The sequence below is a fragment of the Phocoena sinus genome, chromosome 1 (assembly GCF_008692025.1).
Source record: "Phocoena sinus isolate mPhoSin1 chromosome 1, mPhoSin1.pri, whole genome shotgun sequence".
NCBI classification, from domain to species: domain Eukaryota; kingdom Metazoa; phylum Chordata; class Mammalia; order Artiodactyla; family Phocoenidae; genus Phocoena; species Phocoena sinus.
The window spans coordinates 95636444-95661296 of NC_045763.1; the positions used below are offsets into that span (position 1 = coordinate 95636444).

General features: G+C 37.3%; 1 protein-coding gene across 8 annotated transcripts in view; it reads left to right on the top strand.

The window, feature by feature from the left end:
- The window catches only part of NTNG1 (netrin G1), a 352858-nt gene that overhangs the window by 166308 nt on the left and 161697 nt on the right, over nt 1-24853 (top strand). For all 8 annotated transcript variants that reach the window (XM_032638688.1, XM_032638690.1, XM_032638685.1 and 5 more), the window contains exon 3: nt 19015-19655. In XM_032638688.1, coding sequence (XP_032494579.1) covers nt 19015-19655 — 641 coding nt within the window. The remainder of the gene's footprint in view (nt 1-19014; nt 19656-24853) is intronic.

Consider the following 24853-nt stretch of genomic DNA (forward strand, 5'->3'; position numbering starts at 1 on the left):
TGGAAACAATCAGCTGGAGCTGACTGGTGATTGCTCCCCTCAGCCAGTGCCTGAGTTCCCCATCCCCCCAGACCCCACACTCATTCCTTTACACACAGTATACTTCATCGATTGACTCTGCCTGCCTGACTCCTATGATCTTTGAGTTTGTGACCTCGAATGGAGATGATGGTTGTAATTGAGACAGCTGTTTACTTGAAGACAATAAACTGTGACAATTGCAGACAACCCTTAAGATTTTTTTTAAGTTAGAAACAGCAGTTAGATCTGTTTTGTGATATTTAGTCCTATTAAAAGCAATCCAGATCAAGTGCTCCATTTCTTCTTTTTAAATTTGGGAGTTTTATCTGTGTCTTAAAAATTAACAAATTTTACATTCTACTTTCATGTTCTGTTAATACCCTGAACTAATTATTGGCATATGTATTTTAAAAAATGAAATAGCAATAAAAATACCACATTATGTTTAGATTTATTTTCATACTTACTCTGAGGTAGCAAGAACTCTTATTATCTATGAAAGTCTTAATATACCATTGTTTAAGTTGATATTAGTATTCACCACTAACAGCTTTCAGTGGTTGAGAGTGGTTCTGTGGGGGACTAGACTTCATCCTGGACAAACAGCAAAAGAAACAAAAGTAGAGGAAGAACCAGGAACAGCCTCTCAGTTCCCATAGATTAGGGTTGCATTTTGGTAGGGAACATCCACCCCAAGTGGTCTCCTTCCTCTCCTGGTTGTCTCCAAACTCATTTGATGTGCACATCATCAGTAAAAGGTAGGGAACACATACCCTCAATATATGTATATTCTTTTATGTAAAAATGGAATACATGTTTTGCACTAATACATTTTAAGCATTATAAAACATGTCAAAATAAGCAATTTATAGCATGAGGTAACACAGGTAACACATGTGGAAATAGATGTTCCAATATTTTCTTCAACTCCCCTAATGGGCTACTTTGGCCCTCTTCTTAACTGTATCCACCCCAGTGTTTCCCAAAGTCTACTCTATGCAACAGCAGCTCAATGTCATTTTAATAACAAAGGATTTAATTGTCAAGTAAGTTTGGAAAATGCTAGGTTAAAATTAGGAAGGTTTCCTTGCCATGTGATTTCTCATCTTTAATACAGAATTGCACTGTGAGTTCTTAAGAGGAAGAGCGCCTATAGGGCTAACATTCCTTGAAAATCTATTTGGGAAATCCTGCTCTATTCAAGTTTTCTAGAGATCATCTTTGCTTGCTGTTTACCATCCCTTTCCATAGGGTCCCATATAATCACCAAAAGATCCTGGACACCAATTCTCAACCTCTGAATTCCAAACCTTTCATCTCACTGACTCTTTTCTTTCCTAAGACCATGTCCTTCCTCCCCTTTGCACCAAGAACCTTGTGTCTTTTTTAATAAGCCCTGTTTGGGTCTTAGCCTCAGTTCTCTTCTTATCCATGCAACTGTTGTATCTTAGCTTTAGGTAAGACTTGCCTGCCTAGGTCCACTCCAGTTTCTAGGATGAATCCTGGTCTTAGATAAAAGGGATTTAAAATAGATCTACTCCACAATTTGGAACTTGCCACAAATTCACTCTTCCTGATTTGTCTTGATTATGTGTAGAAACACCTATTCTGATAAATTTTTTATTCCTAGGACCCAGTTCCCACTGTACTCCATTGATGATAATCCTGTGATTGCTAACCTGCCTGGCATCTGATCCTTTCAAGAACTTTAAACTCTTGCTATACAGAGAATATGTTTATCAGGGACTGAAACAAAGTAAAATACCAGTTAGGTTCTGTTCAGGAACTACTGTAGCGTACCAATATTTTGATCATAAAGAAACAACAACTTAGATTTGGTTCTGCCCACTTTCTGCCACTACTAGCTGTGCAATCTTGGCAGTTCACTTAAGTCCCAGTTTCCTCAGCTGCAAGATTAGAATAACAGTACATTCCCCATAGGACTGGTTTGTTTGTTTGTTTTGAGAATCAAATCATTTAATTCATATAAAGTATTTGGAATAGAGTACTTAGAACATTCCTGGCATAAAATAGATTCACAATAAATGTTAACTTTTGTCATTATTGTTGTTTTAAACAAATTGAAACAACGTTAGGTATTTTTCTGTAGCATTAGATATTGTTTCTGAAGAAAGTTGGGCCTTCTTTGTAATTCAATAAAAATCAAATGTTTGTGTTTCATTTGGGGATCTAAAACTGCACATTTTGTTTCTGGTTTTAATATTTTTTAAGTTGCTCAATACTGATTATTCTTAATATATATCAAAATAGTACAGTAGAAAAGTAGTGTCAACACACTTTGGTCTTATGAGTTCAGGTCCCTGTAATTATCCTGTCCATTTGTTTTTGTTTACTACCTTTTATATGGTGTCAACATACCAGACTGTACAGAGGTGGTCTCTCTTGGTGGAAAAGCTTCTTTTCGAAGGCAACACCACAAATACAATCATATTCATCACTTCTTTAGGTTAGCCTTTTATTTGTTTTGTTTTGTTTGATATTTCTTTTACTACAATAGTAAAATATGATTTGGCCATCAGATGTTAATAAATTACTGCATTTAAAGTTTGGCAAAATTTATTTTAAATCTTGGGCTGTCCACCATTCAATAAGTAGTATAAATATTTTCCCTCACCCTGTAGGCTCATAAGCCATCAAATACTGTACTAAAACAATACTGATCCTGCAGCAAGATAAAAAGAAGGCTAGCAATAAGGACAATGTGATTTTACACTTTAATATCTATTATTAGATCCAAAGTCCAATATAAAATAATCTAATATTTAAAATTTAATATCTTCTGTCTTCCCAGTTCTGAAATCATTTGAGTAGACCAGTGCAATCCATTCAAGACAAGTAGATTTTCTGCTGATATGGCCCTGAACTAATATTGAGGAAGTTCTGCAATTGCCTAAAATCAATCCTTATATTGGTTTCTGTAAGTGAGAGCTAACCACAGCAGATTAATGAAATTAGAAGGTGAGAAATAAAGGAGACATTTATTCAATAATTTTAGTCATAGAGCATCCTGGCTACTAACTAAAAAGATTTAGCCAATAAATAAGAGAGGTTTTCTTGCACTGGGAATACATCCTGTGTTTGCAAAATTATAATGTAGATGCTAGCAACTTAGTCCCACACTTAACCTTCTTTCATGAGTATGTTTATCCTTTCCCTTCCCACTACATTTATTTGCACTTTGTCATCAAAATGGATCTGTCTTAAAAGTGCATTGCTTGATCCTTTTTCCCATTTAAACTATTATCCCATTTTCCTTGCTTTCATTTCCAGACCTCTCCAATGCATGCTTTAAAGCCCTGCCCTCCCCCTTTTTTTTATCTTTTCACCATTCTCTAGTAAAATAGCTTCTGCCTCAGCACTCTATTATAACAAGTTTCCAAGGTCATTGACAACCACTTTCAAGACAAATCAAAAGATTTTTCTTATTCCTTATCTTCTCCCAAATATCTGGCACTATTGATCATATACTCTTTTTTTTTTTACTACTGGTCTTTTGAAATATATTTTTTTTATCTAGGATAGGAATTGCCTTTTCATTTTCTTGGAGGTCAGATTAAATTTTTATGTCTCTCCTCTACATACGTTCAAATATTTAGACTGCCCTAATTGTATATATAAACTCAAATGCGGGTAATAAGCTGCCAATAAAATCAGCTCTAAGTAAATGATGTGTTCACACTTATAACCAAATACATGGACTCTTCCTTCTTCTAGGGGAGTTGATTAATTCCTACATGGTTGGTCTAGAAGAGGTTCCTCCAGAAAGAGTAACTCCATCCCCTACCCCTAAATTCTGGAATAATTTATTAATACTGGGGTTGAGGAATGTCTAATTACCTTTCTGGAGGCACTTAAATGCATCCTTGTTGCAGTTTGATTTTTGACCATCAAGTTCACATTCTTTTCATGTAATTTTAAAAGAACTTTTTCGTCCTTGTGGCTGTTCTCCTTTTGGCCTTCCCAACAATGAAAAACACAAATCTCAGACAATTCTTCAAAGACTCCTTATTACTCTATTTCTCATCTTAGGCTTCATTTTCACCATCTGGTCAGGCTATGTTTTCCATGCCTTCTGTACTCATGTTGCCCGAAGCAAACACATCAAGAACTTCAAGTGCCTATGGGCATTGATGGCAAATGTTATTTCAATCTAGGCTACAAGAAGTAGAAGGACCATTATGAAAGTTCACTTGCCAGAGAGTTGTTTCCTTAATCACATCTGGTTGATTGTTTAAACTAGTATTGTCTAATAGAAATATAAGGTGTCCATATAAGTAATTTTAAATTTAACAAAGGAAAAAGAAACAGGTTAAAATAATTTTAATATGTTCTATCTCCCTAGAATATCCAAAATATTGTCATTTCAACATGTATCGGTATAAAGTTATTAATGAGGTATTTACATTCTTTTCTTTTTGTACCAAGTCTTAGAAATCCAATGTGTGATTTATACTTACATCACACTCATTTCTGAGTAGCTACATTTCAAGTGCTTAATAACCACATGTGGCTTGTGGCTACCATACTGGAAAACATAGGTGTGAACTGTTAAAAGGAAAAGAGGGACTTCCCTGGTGGCGCAGTGGTTGAGAGTCCGCCTGCCAATGCAGGGGACACGGGTTCGTGCTCCGGTCCGGGAAGATCCCACATGCCGCGGAGCGGCTGGGCCCGTGAGCCATGGCCACTTAGCCTGCGCGTCCAGAGCCTGTGCTCCACAACGGGAGAGGCCACAACAGTGAGAGGCCCGTGAACCGCAAAAAAAAAAAAAAAAAAAAAAAAAAGGAAAAGAGAATGGAAGTGGAAGAAAATGAATCTATGTTGCCAACTATATTTCAGTTTCTGTGTTGTGTGTTTTTTCTTTTTTTAAGGTATTAGCTACTTTAATATTTACCTGAGAGTGAGATGTAGTCTCTGTTCTATACTTGAGCAAACAAAGGCCCAGAAAAGTTAGATAATTTCTCCAAGTTCATTTTGCTCATAAATTCAAGAGTATGAATTCAGTCTCAGGTATGATCTCTTCCCATCTGGATTTTAATTACACTGAATTCTGAGTTGGCTGGCAGGGTAGGAGGACTGTGGGTTTTTTTCTTTTTTCCTAGATTGGCCATAGCTACTCTAATAGGTTTGATCCTGAGAGATAGATAAGGTATTCAGTAAGACCCATCTGGGGATGTTTTTATATTTGTCCTGGGACCTCGTATAGTTACAACATAAATAATAGGAATAGTGTTTTTGCATTTGGATTCTCAAGAGATTGACTTGTTCTATGTATTCTATGAAGAGATTAACTCCATTTTATTAGTCCACTTTGAAGAACTGAATACTAAACTATTTGGTGTTAACACTTGACTCTGAAAAGAAGGCTTTTATGAGAGGACAAGTTGGAAAGGTCATAGTTAGGAACAACGATGATAGTGAAGACAGTGATGATGATAATAGTAATTGCTGACATTTATTGAGGTCTTACTATGTGCCAGGCACCATGCTGAGCTTTTTTATACATTAGCTCATTTATTCCTCACAAAAATGCTATGAAAATGTACTGTTATTATTCCTATGACATAGACAAGAAAACAGAGTCGTAAAGAATTCACATGGGGTTGGGATGTGAATTCTGAGAAAAACGGTTCTGTGCTCTTCTTCGCTACAGGAGAGGCTGATACTCCTCGATAGAGAAACTATTTGTTTCAGCTGTCTGTGCTTGAAAATAATGATTCCATCTTTGTCCAACACTAACACCCCCATGCATCACTAGTTTGCACCTCACAAGGCTTATCTTTAGCTTATTCTTAACCTGCTCCTATGTTAGCAGGTTAGCAGGCTTATCTTTAGCTTATTCTTAACCTGCTCCTATACTTAGCCCTGTTCCCTCTTCCATTTGCATTTTTTCCACTTCATTTGTAGTTGCCGTTCCACTTTCTTGTGACTGCTTTGGGAAGGGCAACATACCTTATTCATTCCTTGGGTTGCAGTTCCCAGCTCTAGTCTCTTGTTGAAAATATGGTTGGGTCCGCTTAGCTCCTTAAGAATATTCACAGCTCCTTGCACTGGCTCCTGAGTATTCTGTTTTGCCCTCTAGGCTCTTGGGCCTTTATTTTTTAAACTAGAATAATATGTAAGGAGGATATTTGGAGAAAACAGAAAGACTAGATAGATTTGTAATGAAATAGGAAGGCAGTAACTAAAAGAAGATAAAGAGAGGAATGGCGAGAAACCAAGAAAGAGAAGGAAGCTTATGCAGGCCAAGTTTGAGACCAAGTTAATGGGAGCTTGGAATGAAGTAGGAAAGATTTGGAAATCAGTAATTATGACATGTGAGATATTTAGAGAGAAATGAGGATGGAGAACTTTAGAATGTTTTGTTGAACATTATGAATTAAATCTCTATGGCATTTTCTTGATTTTCAGTAACATTAGATATTAAACTAGCATTTTGCAAATGGAACTCTCCTGGGATAGGCAGTAATAGAGGGTCAATCTTATACTAGTTGCAGACAGATACCTTATTACCAACATTTTCACTCTCTTCCAGGCATTAAACCTTGGTGTCACCAATGATTCTATTCCTTTTTTCTCCACTTCCAATCAATCTAATTCCTGCAGAATCTTGCATCACCATTTTCTTCACTTTAGTGCAGTTCCTTGTTCTCACACCTAGTTTAATTAAAGCTACCTCCTAGCTTACCTCCCTACATCATCTATTCTCCCTTTCATTATATCCTGCACGGTAGTTATCATGACGTTCCACTATTGCTAAGGATGTCTCAGTCCCTGTTCTAGACGTCAGTGGAAATAGACTCACCTAATTCTAGGCCAGTTTTGAATCCTTTCTGGCTTCACAATAAGACCTCTTGATTTGGAAGTGAAGTATGAACTAATGTTTGAGATTTGGGCAGTGTCTCTCTAAATAAAACAAAAAGTCTTCTTTGACTGCTGTCCTAGAAGCAATCATGCAGCATATAGAGATTGAGGACATTAAAAGATGTAGAGTTGCTTCCTCAATTTTTGAGAATTTTCATATTGTGTTAAACAGAAAAGCTAATTACAGAAACAACTTGCTTTCTATTCTTCTGTTTGATCATCATTTATTGACTGTCTACTGTGTGCCAGGAATTATGCAGGATACAGAGATGAATAAGATATGTCCAGGATTATTTACATGTCCACTTCTAGAATTCTGACTGAACCTTACTTTTTGATTCTTCTTCATGACTTGAACAAGATTACTCTTAACATTAAGATTACTCTTAATATTGGACTCAACTTGACCCTTTTGTTTTCTCAAGAAAGGAATCTGGAAAACCAGTGAAGAAAGCTGTGTATGAGATACCTGCTATAAAAACCACAAACGACTTTCTGTTTTCCAGTTAATCAAACCCGAACACTTCTACCCAGCTTTCAGTGCTCTCTAAAATCAATTTCACATGGTACGTTCAAACTTACCTTCCACTACCTTACAGCTCATGCCTTGGACTATCGAACATTAGGTTCATTTTCGTCTTTACAGATACTTAACTTGAATAGGTTCCATGACATCTCTGAACCTTAGTTTCTTCATCTGTAAAATTAGAATAATATTTGCCTCATAGGGAATTGTTAGGGTTAAATGAGATGACAAATATAAAGCCCCTCTCACAATTCCTAACCATAAAAGGTGTTCAGGGATCATTGATCCCTTCTCCATTCCAAAAAGAGAATGTCTTCTTCACCTATGCAAACCTGAGACATCTTTGAAAGCCAGCACTCTGCCTCCTCTAAATCCTTCATAATGACTTTATAACTTTTATACCTTTCTTTAACAATAAATTTTTGCACATATTTTCTGAAAACTAGACAATTCATTTTTATTTAACCTACCCAAATAAAAGCCCTCTATAATAAAATGTTTTATTTTCAAAATGATACATCTTTCCAATTTTGTCTTGCTGCTACATTACAGCTGATTAGGAAGAATCAACCTTATTATAAGCTAATCTATAACATCAACATAATGCTTGGCACATGAGAAATGCTAAATAATTTTTGTCATTTAACTTGTTTTGGTTCCTGATAGTGGCTCTGGTAAACTAACAGCCACTCCAGCCTTACAAATAAATGGAGATTATGTTTATTGTTGGTAATACACCAAGAGAGTTATATATCTGTTGATGTGAATAAAATACATTCACATTATAATGAAATAGTGGTTATTATAAATGTAATAAATATTGATATATCAATTTAATTCATAGATATAAATATGGTATGAACCATGTATATAATGGTATGAACTTGGGCAAGAAAACTGGATTTAGAGAAAATGTATTTCAAGGTTGGAAATGCTGAGAATAGAGCATCTTAGTGACAAAAAAAGAAAGTGAAAAGAAAGAATAGGAAGGAAGAAAGAAGAGTTGTTTTAGTTTAGCAAGCCCTAAAATATACTACCTGTGTCCCAGACAGTGGCAAGACCAGTTTTTAAGAGCCTAGAGCCTATGCAGTTCTGCAACCCTCTTTTAAAAAGAGAAATGCAAAAAAGGTAAACACAAAATTAGGTACAAGGCCTGAGAAGCAGCTTGTGTAATTGAGTGGCTCTGAGGTATAAGCTTCATTAATTTCTTAAGAATCAACCTCTGGGCCCAGGTAGAATTTTCAGGATCTCTGTAATTAGGACAGCCATTTAAGCAGTAGCACAATAAACAGAGACCACTTCCCTCTTTTCCAGCAAAATATGTGCACTTTCTTTTTGTCCACCAGTTTCCACCTTACACATTTTACATTCTTTCAAGGATTTGCATTACTGAGGCACTTCCATGTCTGTTTTTTTTAAATTACAACCACCTCACTTGCTGCTTCTTCCTTCCTAATTTTATTTAGTTTTCCATAATTGTCCAAGAATAAATAAAGCTCTTGGTATTTAGCTACTCCTGTAAACTCAGAAGGATGCTGTGGGTTGGATAAGTAAGACAAGATGGGATAAGGAAGAGAGATCTTCAGCTCTAAAGCCACTAGGAGAAATACTGCTGTGGCTGATGGAGAAAAATGAAGATCAAATGAGCACCAGGAAAGGACTGGGACATAATTGCAGCTCATGCTATTTGTCTTTGTCCTCCAGCCTCACCAGAAGTCCCAGTAACTGTATCAATCATACACACAGGCATACTGCACTTGGAGTTGGACTCTTTGTTTTTTGTTTGGATTTATTCTTTTTTTTACACAGTGTATTACATCAAACAAATTCCATCTACAACTTAGGGAACTAGGAAGTTCTTTAAGCTTGGTTATCTGTTTGATCCCAAATCACCAACCTATGGGCAAATCCCTCCCATCTTATTCCATACTTTACTTAATTTATCCTGTTTCCTCCCTGGCTTCCTGTTTTTCTGCTTTCCTTATTTTCTTTAGATCCATAAACTTTATTATGTACCAGTTCTTCTCATAGAACTCTAGTGGAAGAGACATAAAAATAAACAATTGGAATTAATATGATTAATCGTATGATAATGCATATGGTCCCCTGTATATATACATATACTCATAGGTTGGTACAATTGACTCAAGAGGTGTGACTATGAGTGAGTAAAAAAATAAAAAATACAGAGGCCAAATCTTGAAGGATCTTACAAGCTATGCTAAGGAATTTGCATTATATTCCTGAAGGTAAGGGGGAGTCTGTTAAAGACCTTTAAGAGGGGGCGTGATACAGTTAGGTTTGGATTTTAGAAAGATTACTGTAGCAGCTATGTAGAGAATAGATTATAAGAGGACAATATAATACGAAGAGAGAGCATTTAAGAAGCTATTAACTGGTTCTGAAGAACCTAGGGGCAGGACAGGAATAAAGACGCAGATGTAGAGAATGGACTTGAGGACACGGGAAGGGGGAAAGGTAAGCTGGGACGAAGTGAAAGAGTGGCATTGACATATATAAACTACCAAATGTAAAACAGGTACCTAGTGGGAAGCAGCCGCATAGCACAGGGAGATCAGCTCGGTGCTTTGTGTCCAACTAGAGGGGTGGGATAGGGAGGGTGGGAGGGAGATGCAAGAGGGAGGAGATATGGGGATATATGTATACGTATAGATGAGTCACTTTGTTATACAGCAGAAACTAACACACCATTGTAAAGCAATTATACTCCAATAAAGGTGTTAAAAAAACAAAGAAGCTATTACAGTAATTCAAGAGAAGAATATTTTTTAAATATTTAAAATATTTTTAAAAACTAAGGACAGCATTGGCAGTGTGAACAAAGCTGTGGTGATGAGTTGCATGTAGAGAACTTGGCTGGTGAACAGATTGAAGAAAGAATAAAATAAAATGATTCCCACGTTTCCCACTTGGGAAATAGAAGAATTTGGTGTCATTCTCAGTGTCAAGGAATACAGGGGGAGGAGCATGTTTAATGCTAGCTACTAATTATTGAGCACTCATTGCCTGCCAAGGAGATGCTAAACACTTAACATGCATTATGTAATTTTATCTCAGATTAACATCATGGAGTACATATTATTATATGAATTTAAAGAAGGAGAAATCAAGGCTCAAAAAAGTCAAGTAGCTTGACCAAAATTACTTAATAGTTGAATGGTAGAGCTGGAATTCAAACCTAGGCAGACCTAACCCAGATCTGCCTTGGCTCTTAATAAACAATATACCAGTGTTTATCAAAGTGTGGTGTAGAGGGGATCTGCAACCCAATCTATTGAAGAAGAATCCCTGATGAGTAGGGACTGCACTCACCAGGTATTTCTTATACAACTTAAAATTTATATGCCATTGCATACACTGTATATATTATGACTTGGTGGAAGGAGAATGACAATTTCACTTTTTAAAAAAAATAAAAATAGAACTACCATATGACCCAACAATCCCACTACTGGGCATATACCCAGAGAAAACCATAGTTCAAAAAGACACAGGCACCCCAATGTTCATTGCAGCACTACTTACAATAGCCAGGACACAGAACCAACCTAAATGTCCATCAACAGAGGAATGGATAAAGAAGCTGTGGTACGTATACACAGTGGAATATTACTCAGCCATAAAAGGAACGAAATTGGGTCTTTTGTAGAGACATGGATGGACCTAGAGACTGTCATACAGAGTGAAGTAAGTCAGAAAAACAAATATCATATATTAACATATATATGTGGAATCTGAAAAAATTTGTAGAGACGATCTTATTTACAAAGCAGAAATAGAGACACAGATGTAGAGAACAAACGTATAGATACCAAGGGGAAAGTGGGGAGGATGAATTGGGATATTGGGATTGACATATATACACTACTGACACTATGTATAAAATAGATAACTAATGAGAACCTACTGTATAGCTCAAGGAACTCTACTCAATGCTCTGTAGTAACCTAAATGAGAAGGAAATCCAAAAAAGAGGGGGTGTATCTATATGTATAGCTGATTCACTTTGCTGTACAATATAAACTAACACAATATTGTAAAGCAACTCTATGCCAATAAAAAATAACACTAATAAAATAATAGGATAATAACTCTACTATAAGATTGCATTAATTTAAATATTAAAAACATTATATTTAAAGTCTGAAAAAATAAAACATGGAGATTTTAGTGTATGAAGAATACTACTTGGATTACCATAGGGGTGGAGAACAGCAAATATTTTCAGACTGGGATTTGATGCTGGGGTAGTTTAATTCACAATTCTCAGCCTTGATAAGGCTAGTGGTGCTGCAACCACTGCAGGGTGGTTTGGATGGAGTATCATATGCAGGAGTGGTGGAGTAGAATAAATTATCACCCAGCTGAGTCCCCCAGACTCCTCCTCTTTCATACTCTTGTTCAGTGGGCTTTGACACCTACATCCAAATCCGCTCCAAGCTTGAATGTCTCTGTATCTTTTCCTAAAAACACTTGCACATTTATTTTTGCATCTTACTCCATAAAATTCTGTTTTTAGTATAAAAATATGTTTAATTATGTACCAAGGGGTGAAACCCCAGGAAGTTGTATAGGGTTGTCAGTGACACTGTTTACCCTCAAGGACACTTGATGCTCTCTCTGAGAACATGAGTAACCAATGTGAGAAACATGTGATTGTTGCTTGCTTAGGTCTAAACTTCACTACTAAATTGCAAATATTTTATCGTATTATTTCTGTGTTTTTCACAATACTTTAAAAATAGCAATGGTACCCAGTAAACAACTAATGAACTTGGAAGAGAGACATTTGAAAGAAATAAGGAGTATGAGAAATCAGAATAGACACACCAAAACCCAATCACGTTTGAGTGTCACATTGGGAAGATACCTTCCTGCCTCTTGTGATTAAGCGATCACTTCAACAGAGGATGCTCTGGTCTTCCCATACTCTCTTAAAGTTGGTGGTTTTCAGAAGATGGACATCAAGCAGATCTTGGACTTACTTTCTCATGTGAGAGAAAAAGGAAGCAATTTTTGAGAATCAAATCTGATCTTTCAGGATTCAAAATACTCAAACTAATCCTCACAATGCATGATGGCATCAGGATGCAGAACATTCCTACCTTCATGGTAGTTTATTCACCTTGTTTCTTTCAAATTACTTGAACTGAGACTGCTGACAGCTTGCTTCAGCTTCGTGTTATTAACATTTAAGTGTCTGTGTTCTGGTCTATTTTGAGACTATCTATAAGGCAAAATACTGTACCAAAGATTTTTAAGGAATGTTTATTAAGAAAATAAATTTTAAAAAGCAATTGCCCTACCAATTACAATAGTGTCAGCTTATTACAGTGTTTTCTGTAGATATTCACTTTTGAACGCACTTGATTCTATGAGTATTTATTTCTTCTTCAGTACATACACAGTAATGATTTCGATAGCTATATAAGAATCCATTTTTGTGGCTTGTGGCTTTAGACTTTTATTGGCTCCTCAGAAACTTGGTCTTCTTGACCTCTGCAGCCCTCACCAGTTTGAAAATCCTAACCACAATTCTCTGTGGGGTTTATACCGGTGTCTATTCTGGCTCATAATCTGTGATACGGCTTCTAGCATTCTTGTTGTAGAAAAGTGAAGCCCTCCCGTCTTTATTCTTGAGTAAAAAAGTCCACACACGGTTAGTGTTGTCAGCGAGCAGATGGAAACAAGCAACAGCTTCAGTCAGGTCTTAAGGCTGTGTCTATGGCAGGGAGGAATCTTTGTGATGAGCAAGGAAATTAGAAAATGGAGTAGTAGGTTTTTAACTTCAGAGTTAGAAAAACAAAATTCTGTATTTTCTGTCATTCTTAGAGTGGCCGTATTTCCCAAACTAAAAGTTGGGATTCATGCTCTGACAAACACATAGGTACTTTTGTAACACCAGTTTCAGAATATTTTAGTTAGGTCGGTCCCATAATATTCAGGCTATGTTGTTACCATGTATATGCCCTACACTGGGACCCAACATGCCAATCAATAGGGCAGGTTACAAAGTGAGATTGCAGTGCCATTTGAAGAGATTGCTGCCCTTTGTTTACAAAGATACAATGGACAACTGGAAACACACTGCTTTATGGGCCTTTCTCATCTGAGGATATATAGAGTCTATCCCCATAGCTGTGGTCATCAAGGCTTGTCAGTATTGGTGGCACTGATACTTATCTTTCAGATTTCTGGGAAAGATACCCACTATCTTGGATTGTTCTTACCTCTGGGTCTGATTTCTCTCTGTTCTCCCTTATTTCAGTAACAAAGTTGTAAGGCCTGAAGAGGGCACCTCAGCATGACTAATTAAACATCAGCTCCCATACTCAGAGTCGTCTGAGTTTCATCTGAAAATTCATAAAGGATGGGCCTTTCCCCTTTATTAGAGCCAAGAAAACATCTAGAATTTCCAAGACCAATAAGTTCCAAGAAAGGACTGGGAGTAGAGGTCCCTCCAACCAAAAATTACCCCTCTGATATAAAGAGGTCAATCACCAGCCTCCCAGAAACTGTCCTGCTTGGTTGGCTCCCAATGAGCTGTATTTAAAGAGGAGAAAAAGCCATCTCCTGAAGGCGATAGCCCAGCCTAGCAGCTAAAGCATGTTGCTCATGGTCTGTCTGTCTGAGAGGTGAGCAGTGGACTGTGCTACTGGTTTCTTCATCCTTCGAAAGCCTTGCACTGGCAAAGCCATAGTGATGTCCATTTCAAAGTCACAGTGGGAACAGGTCTGGAGTGCTCTCTCAGAATGCAGTTTCTGCCCCCCTTGCCTTTGTGTCTTTTTTTTTTTTTTCCTTACTGTCCCTTACCAATAAAACAAGCAAGGATGAGCCAGATGCAAATGGTTGGGAGGCAGCTCTGTCTCAGTGTTTTTCACAATCTATGTAAGTGTTAACTCAGATGCTTCTCACAGCCGCTCCTAAGTTACACGCCTGCTTGGCATGTAACTTACAAGTTTGTAACAGATCTCCCATGAGAATTCCCTATAGTTCCAACTGTCATTACCAATATTTTGCCAATAGGTAAAGCTTGGAAAAGCAAGTTCACAATGGTAGGAACCACAAGTATTACACTATATACTGCTTATATAGGATTTTCTTTTTTAACTCTGAAGGATCTAGCAGATCTTAGGTGAAAGGATGTTCTTTTCAAAGTGTCACCAGAAGGAAGATACTTCTGTCCATAGAAACGGTACGAACATATCTTAAATTTTATTTATCCCTCTAAGTTCTGAAAGGACATTAAAGAAGAAGAATAACACTGCACTTCGGCTACAAAGTGCTAATTAATAACTAACTTCAGTTCTCCCAGTGGTAAAATATTACATTATTTTTAAATGAAATTAAACATCACAATCTTCTTCTAATTGTTATAGAAATATTTAGCAGCAATATCTGTTTAATTATTTAGGCATCTCTTAATGGTATAAATATTATCAGCACAGTCATAAATATTTTCTGCTTTGTCCATAGACAATCAGCTAAGGATCTGTTGCTTGTAGGACTTAAATTAAGATCTATTTAAGGCTGCCTGCTGGCCACAAAATAATGCTTACATTTGCTAATGCCTGAATCTGTTAGATTTAGCAACAAGAAGTGTTCTTTGCTTTCACAAGTAGGAGGAAGTTATTTTTCTTATCTAAATTTTATTGTTGCTGGTATTAGAGAGATTTAGGGTGTGGTTGAAGTAGTTGAAATTTTAATTAATCTAATCCCTTTAACAGCAATTGTTTTCATATTGATAATTCTCTGTAACAACAGTGCTGTACTACAGATCACACCCATATGAAATATTTACACTAAATATTTTAGCATATAATCTCACCTCCAGCTTTCTCTTTCTAGAATGGTAAGATTTTCAGCTTTGGCTTTCTTCTTTTCCTCTTTTTTCTCTTTCACCCAGCATGCAGGGTTTCTTCTTAGGGAGCCAGAATGATTTGTTTTTCCTCTGCTAATTTTCTCTCAATGTCATTATCTCTCAGTAAGTTATGTTAATGGCCATCAAATCGTTAATCTCCTAAAAGAGCACGGATGCTATGAAATAAGAATAGTTCAATTTATTGTTTGTTTGTTTGGGTTTTGGTATCTACAGTCATTTGGTGTAGATTTTCATTTGAAATGATTTGTTTACTCATCAGTTTCAATAAATTGTTATGCTGCTGCAATTATCACTAGGAGTAGAGTCAGATGAAGGACGAAACTGTCATTTTGGTCAACCTCTGATTATCTCCTGTGTAGACTGGGAATTGTTCTTAATCTGCTCAAATGTCATATTCTCGAGGCAAGACTTTCTCTGACCTCCCAATATAAAATTACAGTCAGTATCCTTTCTCTAACAGCATTCTGCCCTTTAATTGGCTCTATTTTTCTGTATAGCAGTTATCATCATGTAACATTATAAAGCATTATATATCTGGTTTTTTTTAGTGCATCTCTCCCCAACTAAGACAGAAGCTCTGCTAAAAGCAAGGATTTGGATTTTTCTACTGTTGTATCCTGAGAGCCAAGACAAGTGCCTTAAATATAATAATACAGTAGGCAGTCAATAAATAATTATTGAATACATGAAGCGTAAACTACCAGATCAGTGCAAAGAAACGAAATTTTCCCCTTTTCCTGGCATGCATTTTGATGGCTGACAACTTGATGTAGGTGTAAGCATTTATTCCTGGTCTGGCTGTCTTCTCAGCCCAAGTGGAAGGGTGTCCCTCTCTGGAACAAAAGCAAACAGTGCTGGATGTGGCTATGCCTTCATTAAACAACTAAAACTTCGGGTTGTGCCCTGTTGTTTGGCATCCATCTACGTGTTTACAGTTTTAAGAGTAATACAAAGCAGAGAATCTCAGAGGATGCTCTCCAGGAATCTATACTTATGTGGTATATAAATAGGGATTACTAAAACAAAAAGGGGTTCCATGGTCAAATAAGTTTCTGAAACTAGGTAGTATATGAAGCTAAGGAAGGTTCTTAACGTCAAGGCATCTCAGAGGTATGATAATGCTCATTAGGGCTCTCCAAGGCAAGAAGACCTTAGGCTGTGTTTTCCAAACTCATTTGGTCATAGGCTCTTCTGCTCTACCGGCCAACTCTTGTTTCCAAGACTAGGTTGCATCCTAGGGAACTCCATTGACTTAGGAGTTGAATGGGCCAGGTCAGGTGCAGGAAAAGTGGGTTCCGGCTCCACTCCTTACTCACTCTGTTATATGACCTTGGACAAGTTACTTAACACTTCTATATGCCTCACTTTTCCGTAAGGTAGGGATGAAAAGGATTACCCAGGATAATGTATGTAAAGTAAATGATCTATAAGTGCTAAATAAACGCTGAGTATTGTCAACACCTTTTATCAAATGTAGAAACGAGTACTTTTTAAATAGATATCTTTAAGCATATTTTCTAAGACAGGTTTCCTAGTATTGACCCACACCCAGAGTCAGCTAGCTGTGCCTCCTTTTTTGTCACAGACCCTGTCCCCATCTGAGGAGCTCTGTGTATCTAAGCAGAGATCAAGGAAATGCTATATTTCAACAAGACTTAATACAAATGTCTGATAACTCACTTTGGTGTATCCCGCAGAGTTTATTTCCTGTGTTTCAATACCCTTGACCTCAGATGAAGACGCTTTTGTCAGGAGAAAGGTGGTAGCATCCAAGTTAATGATTGTGCAGATGGCTACATGCTGACAGATTTTGAAGTGACCATATTTTTTCCAGTAAATTTCACATGAAGGTGTGATTTGTGTAAATCTGACCCCTTCCAGTAAAATGTGCATTTCCATATATTTAGAATTTATAAATCCTGACAGATTCCACAATATTTATAGCCCTCCATAAAAAGCCTTTGCCAGTTTGCAGAGCTCTGCATTTGGCTCTCTGGTATGCTTAAGAGAGTTTAAATAATAATAAATTTGGTGATTTATTCCACCTGGAACAGAAACTTATTTTGCCCCCATTGGCTCACTATGAGGGGGATACTATAAATAGTGCCACAGATGCTGGGATCAAGAATAGGGAATTGAAATTCAAGAGAGGACAGAAACATTTCCATTATCACTGATGCCTTGAATGTATTTTTAAAACATTTCTGGTCCTCAAATAATGTACCTTCTCTCCTTTCTCCTACCCCATCTCAATTACACTCAGACCCCCAAACCTGTTGCCAGCTTTAGGATTCAGTTGCATTAATGGAAAAGAGAGAGTGAAAGTATTAGCTGACTAGGCAGGAGAAAGTTGCCTCTAGGGAGGCCAAAGCAAGTCTCCAATGTTCGTCTTACATTTCACAGGAGTCAGCTGGTAACTGAGCATTAATGTCTAAAGTGTAAATTCATTATTTGAGACTCAGCTCATGCATCCTGCAGATATGATGAAAAGGTCTCAGTTCATGAAAAAGAAAAAAGAAAAAATCTAGTTGTAATTACAAGAGAAAGCCTAAGGACAATGTCAGAGGATCGATTCTTTCACCCATTCATGCTTGTAATTACCCAGTACAGGGTAATAGAGAAATACCTGACTAGTTGACTCCAAATGATACCATTTTTTAAAACACAAAATAAACCAAAATTTGGGAGTCAATTGTTTGCCATAGAATCAGTCTACCAATGAAACCTGAGAGCAGCCATTTAGTTTCGCATAAGTGGTGTTATAACTTGTTGTGATATATGACAAGGAGACTTATTTTCAGCTTCTTGTTAGAGTAGACTGTGAAGGAATTAGCCTTTGTGTGAGGGAAAATAATAATAATGGCTAACATCCACAGAGAGCTGACTGCGGGCTAGCACAGAGTAATACATCAAGTGGCAGTGATTCTCTGCAAAAACCTTCTAATTAAGTACTGGATTTTCCTGTCCTGTTAAGTCGGAGCACACCCCCACCCGAAGTCTTTCCTGAGCAATCCCCTTGCCTCTAGCTAATAGGATGGCAGATGTTGGGACCAAGCCCCAGAGCCTGTAGTGTACCACATTTTAATGATTTGTGGTGAACAAAGTAAATGCTTTAAAAGCAAGCTTTATGAAGCAGGGACCCAGTTAAGTATGATGGATTTGAGGTGAAGCAAAAAGAAGCTGGAGGTCATATGGGGGTATTGTTTCCCAAACAGGACACAGGTATCTACGGTTCATTGCTAATTCTAAAGCTTTACTTGAAAAATGACTTCTTAAAAAATTGTGCTCCTGAGGAATGTCCTTGAGGCATGGAGGAATTTCCTTGCTTTTCTATAACATCTTTCTAAGAGGATGCGGAGGTATTGAGCTGTTAGACAGTTGCTCAGTGTCTTTGTGCTTCTGAGATCACATTATGGGTCTAACACATATGGGATAAATAAACTGTTTTCATTTCTTAAAGACCATGGGAGGAAATAAGACAAGAAAATTACCATATTGCCTCTTTTTTTTTAAAGCTATTAAAGAGGAGAATCCAGTTAAGGCAAATAAAAATGATTACTGCAAACAGGTTGTTGTTGGTTTTTATTGTTTTTCTCCTAGCCTCCCACTCAGCAACAGCAATATGGCAAGACTTGTGTCAAACCAGTGTTTTGATGCACCCTCTTTTGTTCTTCTTCCATAGGGCAACCCCTACATGTGCAATAATGAGTGTGATGCAAGTACCCCGGAGCTGGCACATCCACCTGAGCTGATGTTTGATTTTGAAGGAAGACATCCCTCTACATTTTGGCAGTCTGCTACTTGGAAAGAGTATCCCAAGCCTCTCCAGGTTAACATCACTCTGTCTTGGAGCAAAACTATTGAGCTCACAGACAACATAGTTATTACCTTTGAATCGGGGCGTCCAGACCAAATGATCCTGGAGAAATCTCTTGATTATGGACGAACATGGCAGCCCTATCAGTATTATGCCACAGACTGCTTGGATGCTTTTCACATGGATCCTAAATCCGTGAAGGATTTATCACAGCATACGGTCTTAGAAATCATTTGCACTGAAGAGTACTCCACAGGGTATATGACCAACAGCAAAATAATCCACTTTGAAATCAAAGATAGGTTCGCGTTTTTTGCCGGACCTTGGCTACGCAATATGGCTTCCCTCTACGGACAACTGGATACGACCAAGAAACTCAGAGATTTCTTTACTGTCACAGACCTGAGGATAAGGCTCTTGAGACCTGCCGTTGGGGAAATATTTGTAGACGAGCTACACTTGGCACGCTACTTCTACGCCATCTCAGACATAAAGGTTCATGGAAGGTAAGAAAACAACTGTCTGACTTGAATGAGAATGGGTGTGTCCAAAGGAAAGGCCAGTTTGCTGCTCCTGCAGCTGTAGAGTGACATTTGTCCCTTTCTACTGTACCATTTTCTCAGGAACGCCAGCCTAGAGGTAGGTTCTGAGGCGTTTGAGACCCTTCTAACTCAGCAGTAATTGGTGATCCCAGAGTTGCTATCACTGAACCTGAACCTGGCAGGTTTTCTTAGAAATTAAACCAGAGGCCAAAAAAAGCATCTTACTTGAGAACAAGGAACTCTCTAGGTCAGGGGGTGGTTTAAGTCTTTAAGGTAACTAAGCCAGGGGAACAAAGCCAGCTGCTCTGTAAAAGGGACTGAAAAACAAAAAATACATCTTACTGTTGTTTTTGAATGCAAGAGAGAGTTTCAGCATGGTTCAACTCTCTGTTTATGTTTTGTTATATCGTACCAAAAATGTTCCAGAAATGAAAGTTATGTCTCTTTACATTTATTAAATCAGAACCAAAAGCATTTAGGAAATACACTGCATTTATTAATGAGGGGCAAGCTCTACTTTTCAGGTTCTTGGATGTTACTATCTTAAAAGGATATACTATCATTTAAAATATGAACCTGACTCAGGCTACCTTCATTTTGTCAGTCAATTACAGATGCACCAGAGTTCAATTGCATTAATGTTCCCAGTCAGGCATATCTTTGTTTTGATAATATACCAGAGACACAATTGAGCAAGTTTCCAAGGATTTTGAAGACATTTAAATGAAAAACTTGAGTAATGAGAACGAGGACCACCAACACAGAGATTCTCAACCAGATTTTTAAGTGTGGTGTGCTACCAGAATAGCCATCTGACAGGAGTTGAAGCATGAGATGATGAGTTGGGAAAACTAAAGGTAAGAGTGGAGTATAGAGCACATTGAGGAAAAAAAAAAAAAAAAGGAAATGTGAAGCAAAGCAGTAATCATTCTAAAAATGCCAAGAGAGCTTTAAATCAAAATATATGAGGATAAGAATATAAACAGTACATACATCATGTAGGTTTAGTTAATCATAAAAGCTAAACAAATAAGTCCAGATTCATTGATTACTGGCTTCCAGTAATCCCTTAGGGCAGCTTAGTCCTCAGAGACTGGAGAAGTGTTGAGACTCCCTGGGCTTTCAGAGAGTTGTCTCAAACCACCTTTAATAATGGTGCTGGTACACTTGTGCACTAGAAGGAAGAAGTGGCCACTGCTCTTAAGTGAGAGCCAGAGTGGGCACCACAGAATGGGGTGGTGGGCATGACCTCGGTAAGGTGGAAAAGGTTTCAGAATTTTACCTTATGGAATCTGACTTATGGAGAATAGCAGGAACTGATGGCCACCTACTCTCAGCTTTGTTCTGGCTTCATGTTTCTTATGGAGGAGTCAAGAACCTCTAGCTATGGAGCCTCTTTTAACCAAGGTTTGGTGAAGTTTGATGAAAATATCTTTAGAGCAAAATCATATTTCTGAGAGAAATATGCACTGGTTCAATATTGAGCTTGTGTGTTCTAGAGTTCATATATGACCAGGGCATGACATGAGAGCAGTGTGGAGCTATGATGTTAAATATGAGTTTGTGATTTATAATAAAATGCAGCTATTGTACTCATGAATATTTTAGCAAAAGATCAAATTTCCAGTATCTTATTCTTGGGAACATACAATATATAAAAACAGTTGATGTTGATATTATTAACAATAGCATACCACAACAAAGTAACAAGCATTCTGTTTATCTACAAGAATAAATGTCAAAATTAATAAGTTGAGATGTGAATTTGAATCCTAGCGTGATCTATATTGTTAGGTAGAATCATCTAGGTCAGCTTACTTACAGTTTGAGAAATCCTTAAACTAAGCCAAAATCCTTATAGCCCAACTTCCCCTAAAACTCTCATTTTTCACTTATAAAAAAGGTAGTCTTGTGATGTTTTTTGGCTGGAAAATAAACATTGTTTGGGCTTATTTCTGTTATTAAATATTCATTTTTGTTTCCTCTGATTACTTAAGAGAGTGTAAAATACACTTTAAAGCTAAAAGCATTTTGGTGCATTCTCTATTGGAGTCGGGCATACTGTCACTTAAAGGTGCCATGTTAGAAATGTAGAATCCCACCAGATTTATCATTTTTCTTTTATCCTTCATCCTAGTAGTATCCTTCAACTGTATTTCAATGGTTCTGAGGAGATTGGAGGAGCCCTCCTCCCTTCTCTGGGACTCACCTCCACTGTCTTTTCCTGTTCACCAGTCAACTGAAAGCTGGTGAGGAAGCAGCTGGGCAAAAGAGAAAGGTCCAATAGAGGTGAACCCCTTCCATAAGGTTCCACTCTGTCACCTCCAAACTCTGTCCAAATTCCTCAGGGCAAAACTGATGCTGGCATGTACTGTGCTAGGTACCAGATGGCTGGGGTATTTTTAGTCTTAAGGGAGGGACTAAAGAAGCAAGGCCTGATGGCTCGGGCATATCTCCAGCTTCTAAGTTATATAAGGAAGATGGAGCCACTAAGGGAACTGTTGAGCTATTGCCTGGTTCACAGCCCTTTCAGCAAAGAAGCTGATATACACTTGAAAATTTCAGTTGGGTTAAAATCCTGAGTCGTCTTTTTCCTACATAGTAAATAATCTATAGGAGGATTCAACATTAATTGATGATCTCTAAAAGAAGGTACTAAAATTTCTTTTCAAGCATATCATAAATATAAACTTTCCAAAATATAACTGTCTTTGCTTCCCTCAACCCATGCCCTCTGCCATCCTTGATGTGATTGCAATGTTTAACTTACTTTTACATGTCTGTGTCTGATCATTATGATATTTTTCTACCTGTCACTCCACCACCACTCCCACCATGATGTGAGAACTGGCGTGAGTTATTTGGGGAAAGTGGCTAAATTTCCATAGAATAGTGGACACATAATACTACAAGTTTTTTTCACCTTGAAATATTAAGCTACGAAACAAAAACAGTTGACTGTGAATTCCAATTTTCTACTTCCTGTGCACGTGTATATGGCCTTTATGTTTTATACTGACTTGCATTATTTGGTGTAAAACTAATGTTTTGATTGTTATTAAACGAATGTAGCATTTATGTTCTTTTTAGCATGTGACACAGCTGATACCAATTTTATTGTTGACAACTATAATCACGTCATAAAAATTTTATGCCTCTTTTGCTACATACATATTTTGCTTCCATTTACTCACTCTTATTGTGTATTTATTAAGATAATGGAGGAAAAAGAGGACATAAGGCCGTTGGCAATCTCAGCAACTCCATGTTACTTACATTGTTCAATAAACCTAATAATCTTCATGGACTAATTCTGACTTATGGATGTCCTGCTTCAGTAAATCAGGGTGATTTTCTCTAGTGAATAATAGACGAGTGCAGTGTGCCAGTACCTTAATTAAAGAGTGGCTCTCTTAGTCTTGATCTCATTTTAATTTACAGGGTAATACTACAATAATATTACTAATGGAAGTTACATTAAAGGGCATCAAGTAGCATTAACTGTATTAAATTATGGTACTTGTGTTAATTAACTGCTGAAGCAAGATGGTTCTAATGGCCAAAAAGGTCATCTAATGCATAAATAAAATCTACCCAGACAAGGGGTGAGAGGAGAAATGAAGAGGAGATGTTTGTTCTGAATATCTTTTTATACAGACAGGGAGTTAAATGCACAGGGCTGTTAAATATAGATAATGTCCAAAATGTTTTCTTAGTCACGCAATTGGAAGTTTTGACTTTTAAGTGTTTTGTTTCTGTTTAAACTTTCCAGATTCAAATTAATTGAAAAGTAAACATTATATTTGTCAGATACATAGATTTTTTTTTGATACATAGATTTTATAGAATATAAAGTCAACATTATCGTTTCTTTGAGGTGAAGGGCTTCAAGGAAGCAATGCAATTTATTGTAATAATTGTTAAGTCTGAAAGACCAATGAACATTGGATAATATGCTCATTTATTTGTAAGATATACAGTCAGCAGTGTATCAAGGTACTGGTTTCAGACATAAGATAACAGAAATTTTTTTCAACCTCAAAAGATTTAGGACAGAATTGTAAAAAATTTTCTCAGTGATAGAAAACTCTAATGCACATCTCCATTACTTGCCTTGTTACACAACATTCCTAAACATAATTATCAATAATTTTTTCCCAGTAGTGTTTACTCATTTCTTGATCCCTGCAGGGCCTACCCAAGCTCCCTATAGGCGGTTGGCTGTCAGTTACTATTTATAGAATTGACTTCGCTCTGATGCCTCCATTTATCTTTAAGAAAAGAGCCAGGGAGCACTAGCACAGAAGCTCCACTTCCACACACTTTTGGGTGCTTTCTTTGCTTCACTGCTGCCCCAGCTCAGAAGCACAGCCTCCCTGCCTAATCCCAGAACCTGGGAAGGTCCAGGGACAGAAATATTCTCTTTGGGTATCAGAAGTGAGAAAGGTCCCCTATACTCTCACCCTCAGAAGGAATCAGATATATTTATTTAAATGTCGCCGCCTTGGTATTTGCTCTAACTGGGACAAAGTGAGGTTGAGAAATTCACTTTCTTGAAGCAAGGCTTTCAAATGGTTAGTGCACAGACTTGTGATATTAGGTAAACAGGAACACCGGTGGAAGTTTAAAAGTAAAAAAACAGTTGGGCATTTTTCAAACTTTCTCAAATAATTTGGAAAACACATGTAATATGGAAGTGCTTTGCCAATTATAAAAGACTTACATTTATCCTGTAATTTCTCTTGGTCTTTTTCCTAGCTGCAATTTGGATAAATCCACCAGAATATTTACCCTTTGTCTCTCCTGTGAGAGGCGTCCTGCAGGGTGCTTTTGACACATTCTTGGCCTGTCATTTTTCTGTTCTTCCCAATTAGTCCTAAAGACTGAGGTTGGGCTTTACTACTGCTTTTGTAACACCTTGCTTCTTTCTGTTACCCAAAAAGACTACCTCTGACCTGGGACAGGTGGTGGGCTAGACAGTGGCTATATGGAGATGCAGGAGGCATAGTCAGTGCCTTCAAGGAACTGATATCCAGAAGGGACCGAGACATGTAAACAAAAATGATGACAGCTTGGGTTAAATGCTTTTACTGTGTGAGTGTGTAAAGCGCCCTGGAAACAGAGCAGGAGATACTAACTTAATCTGGGAAGCCTCACAGAAG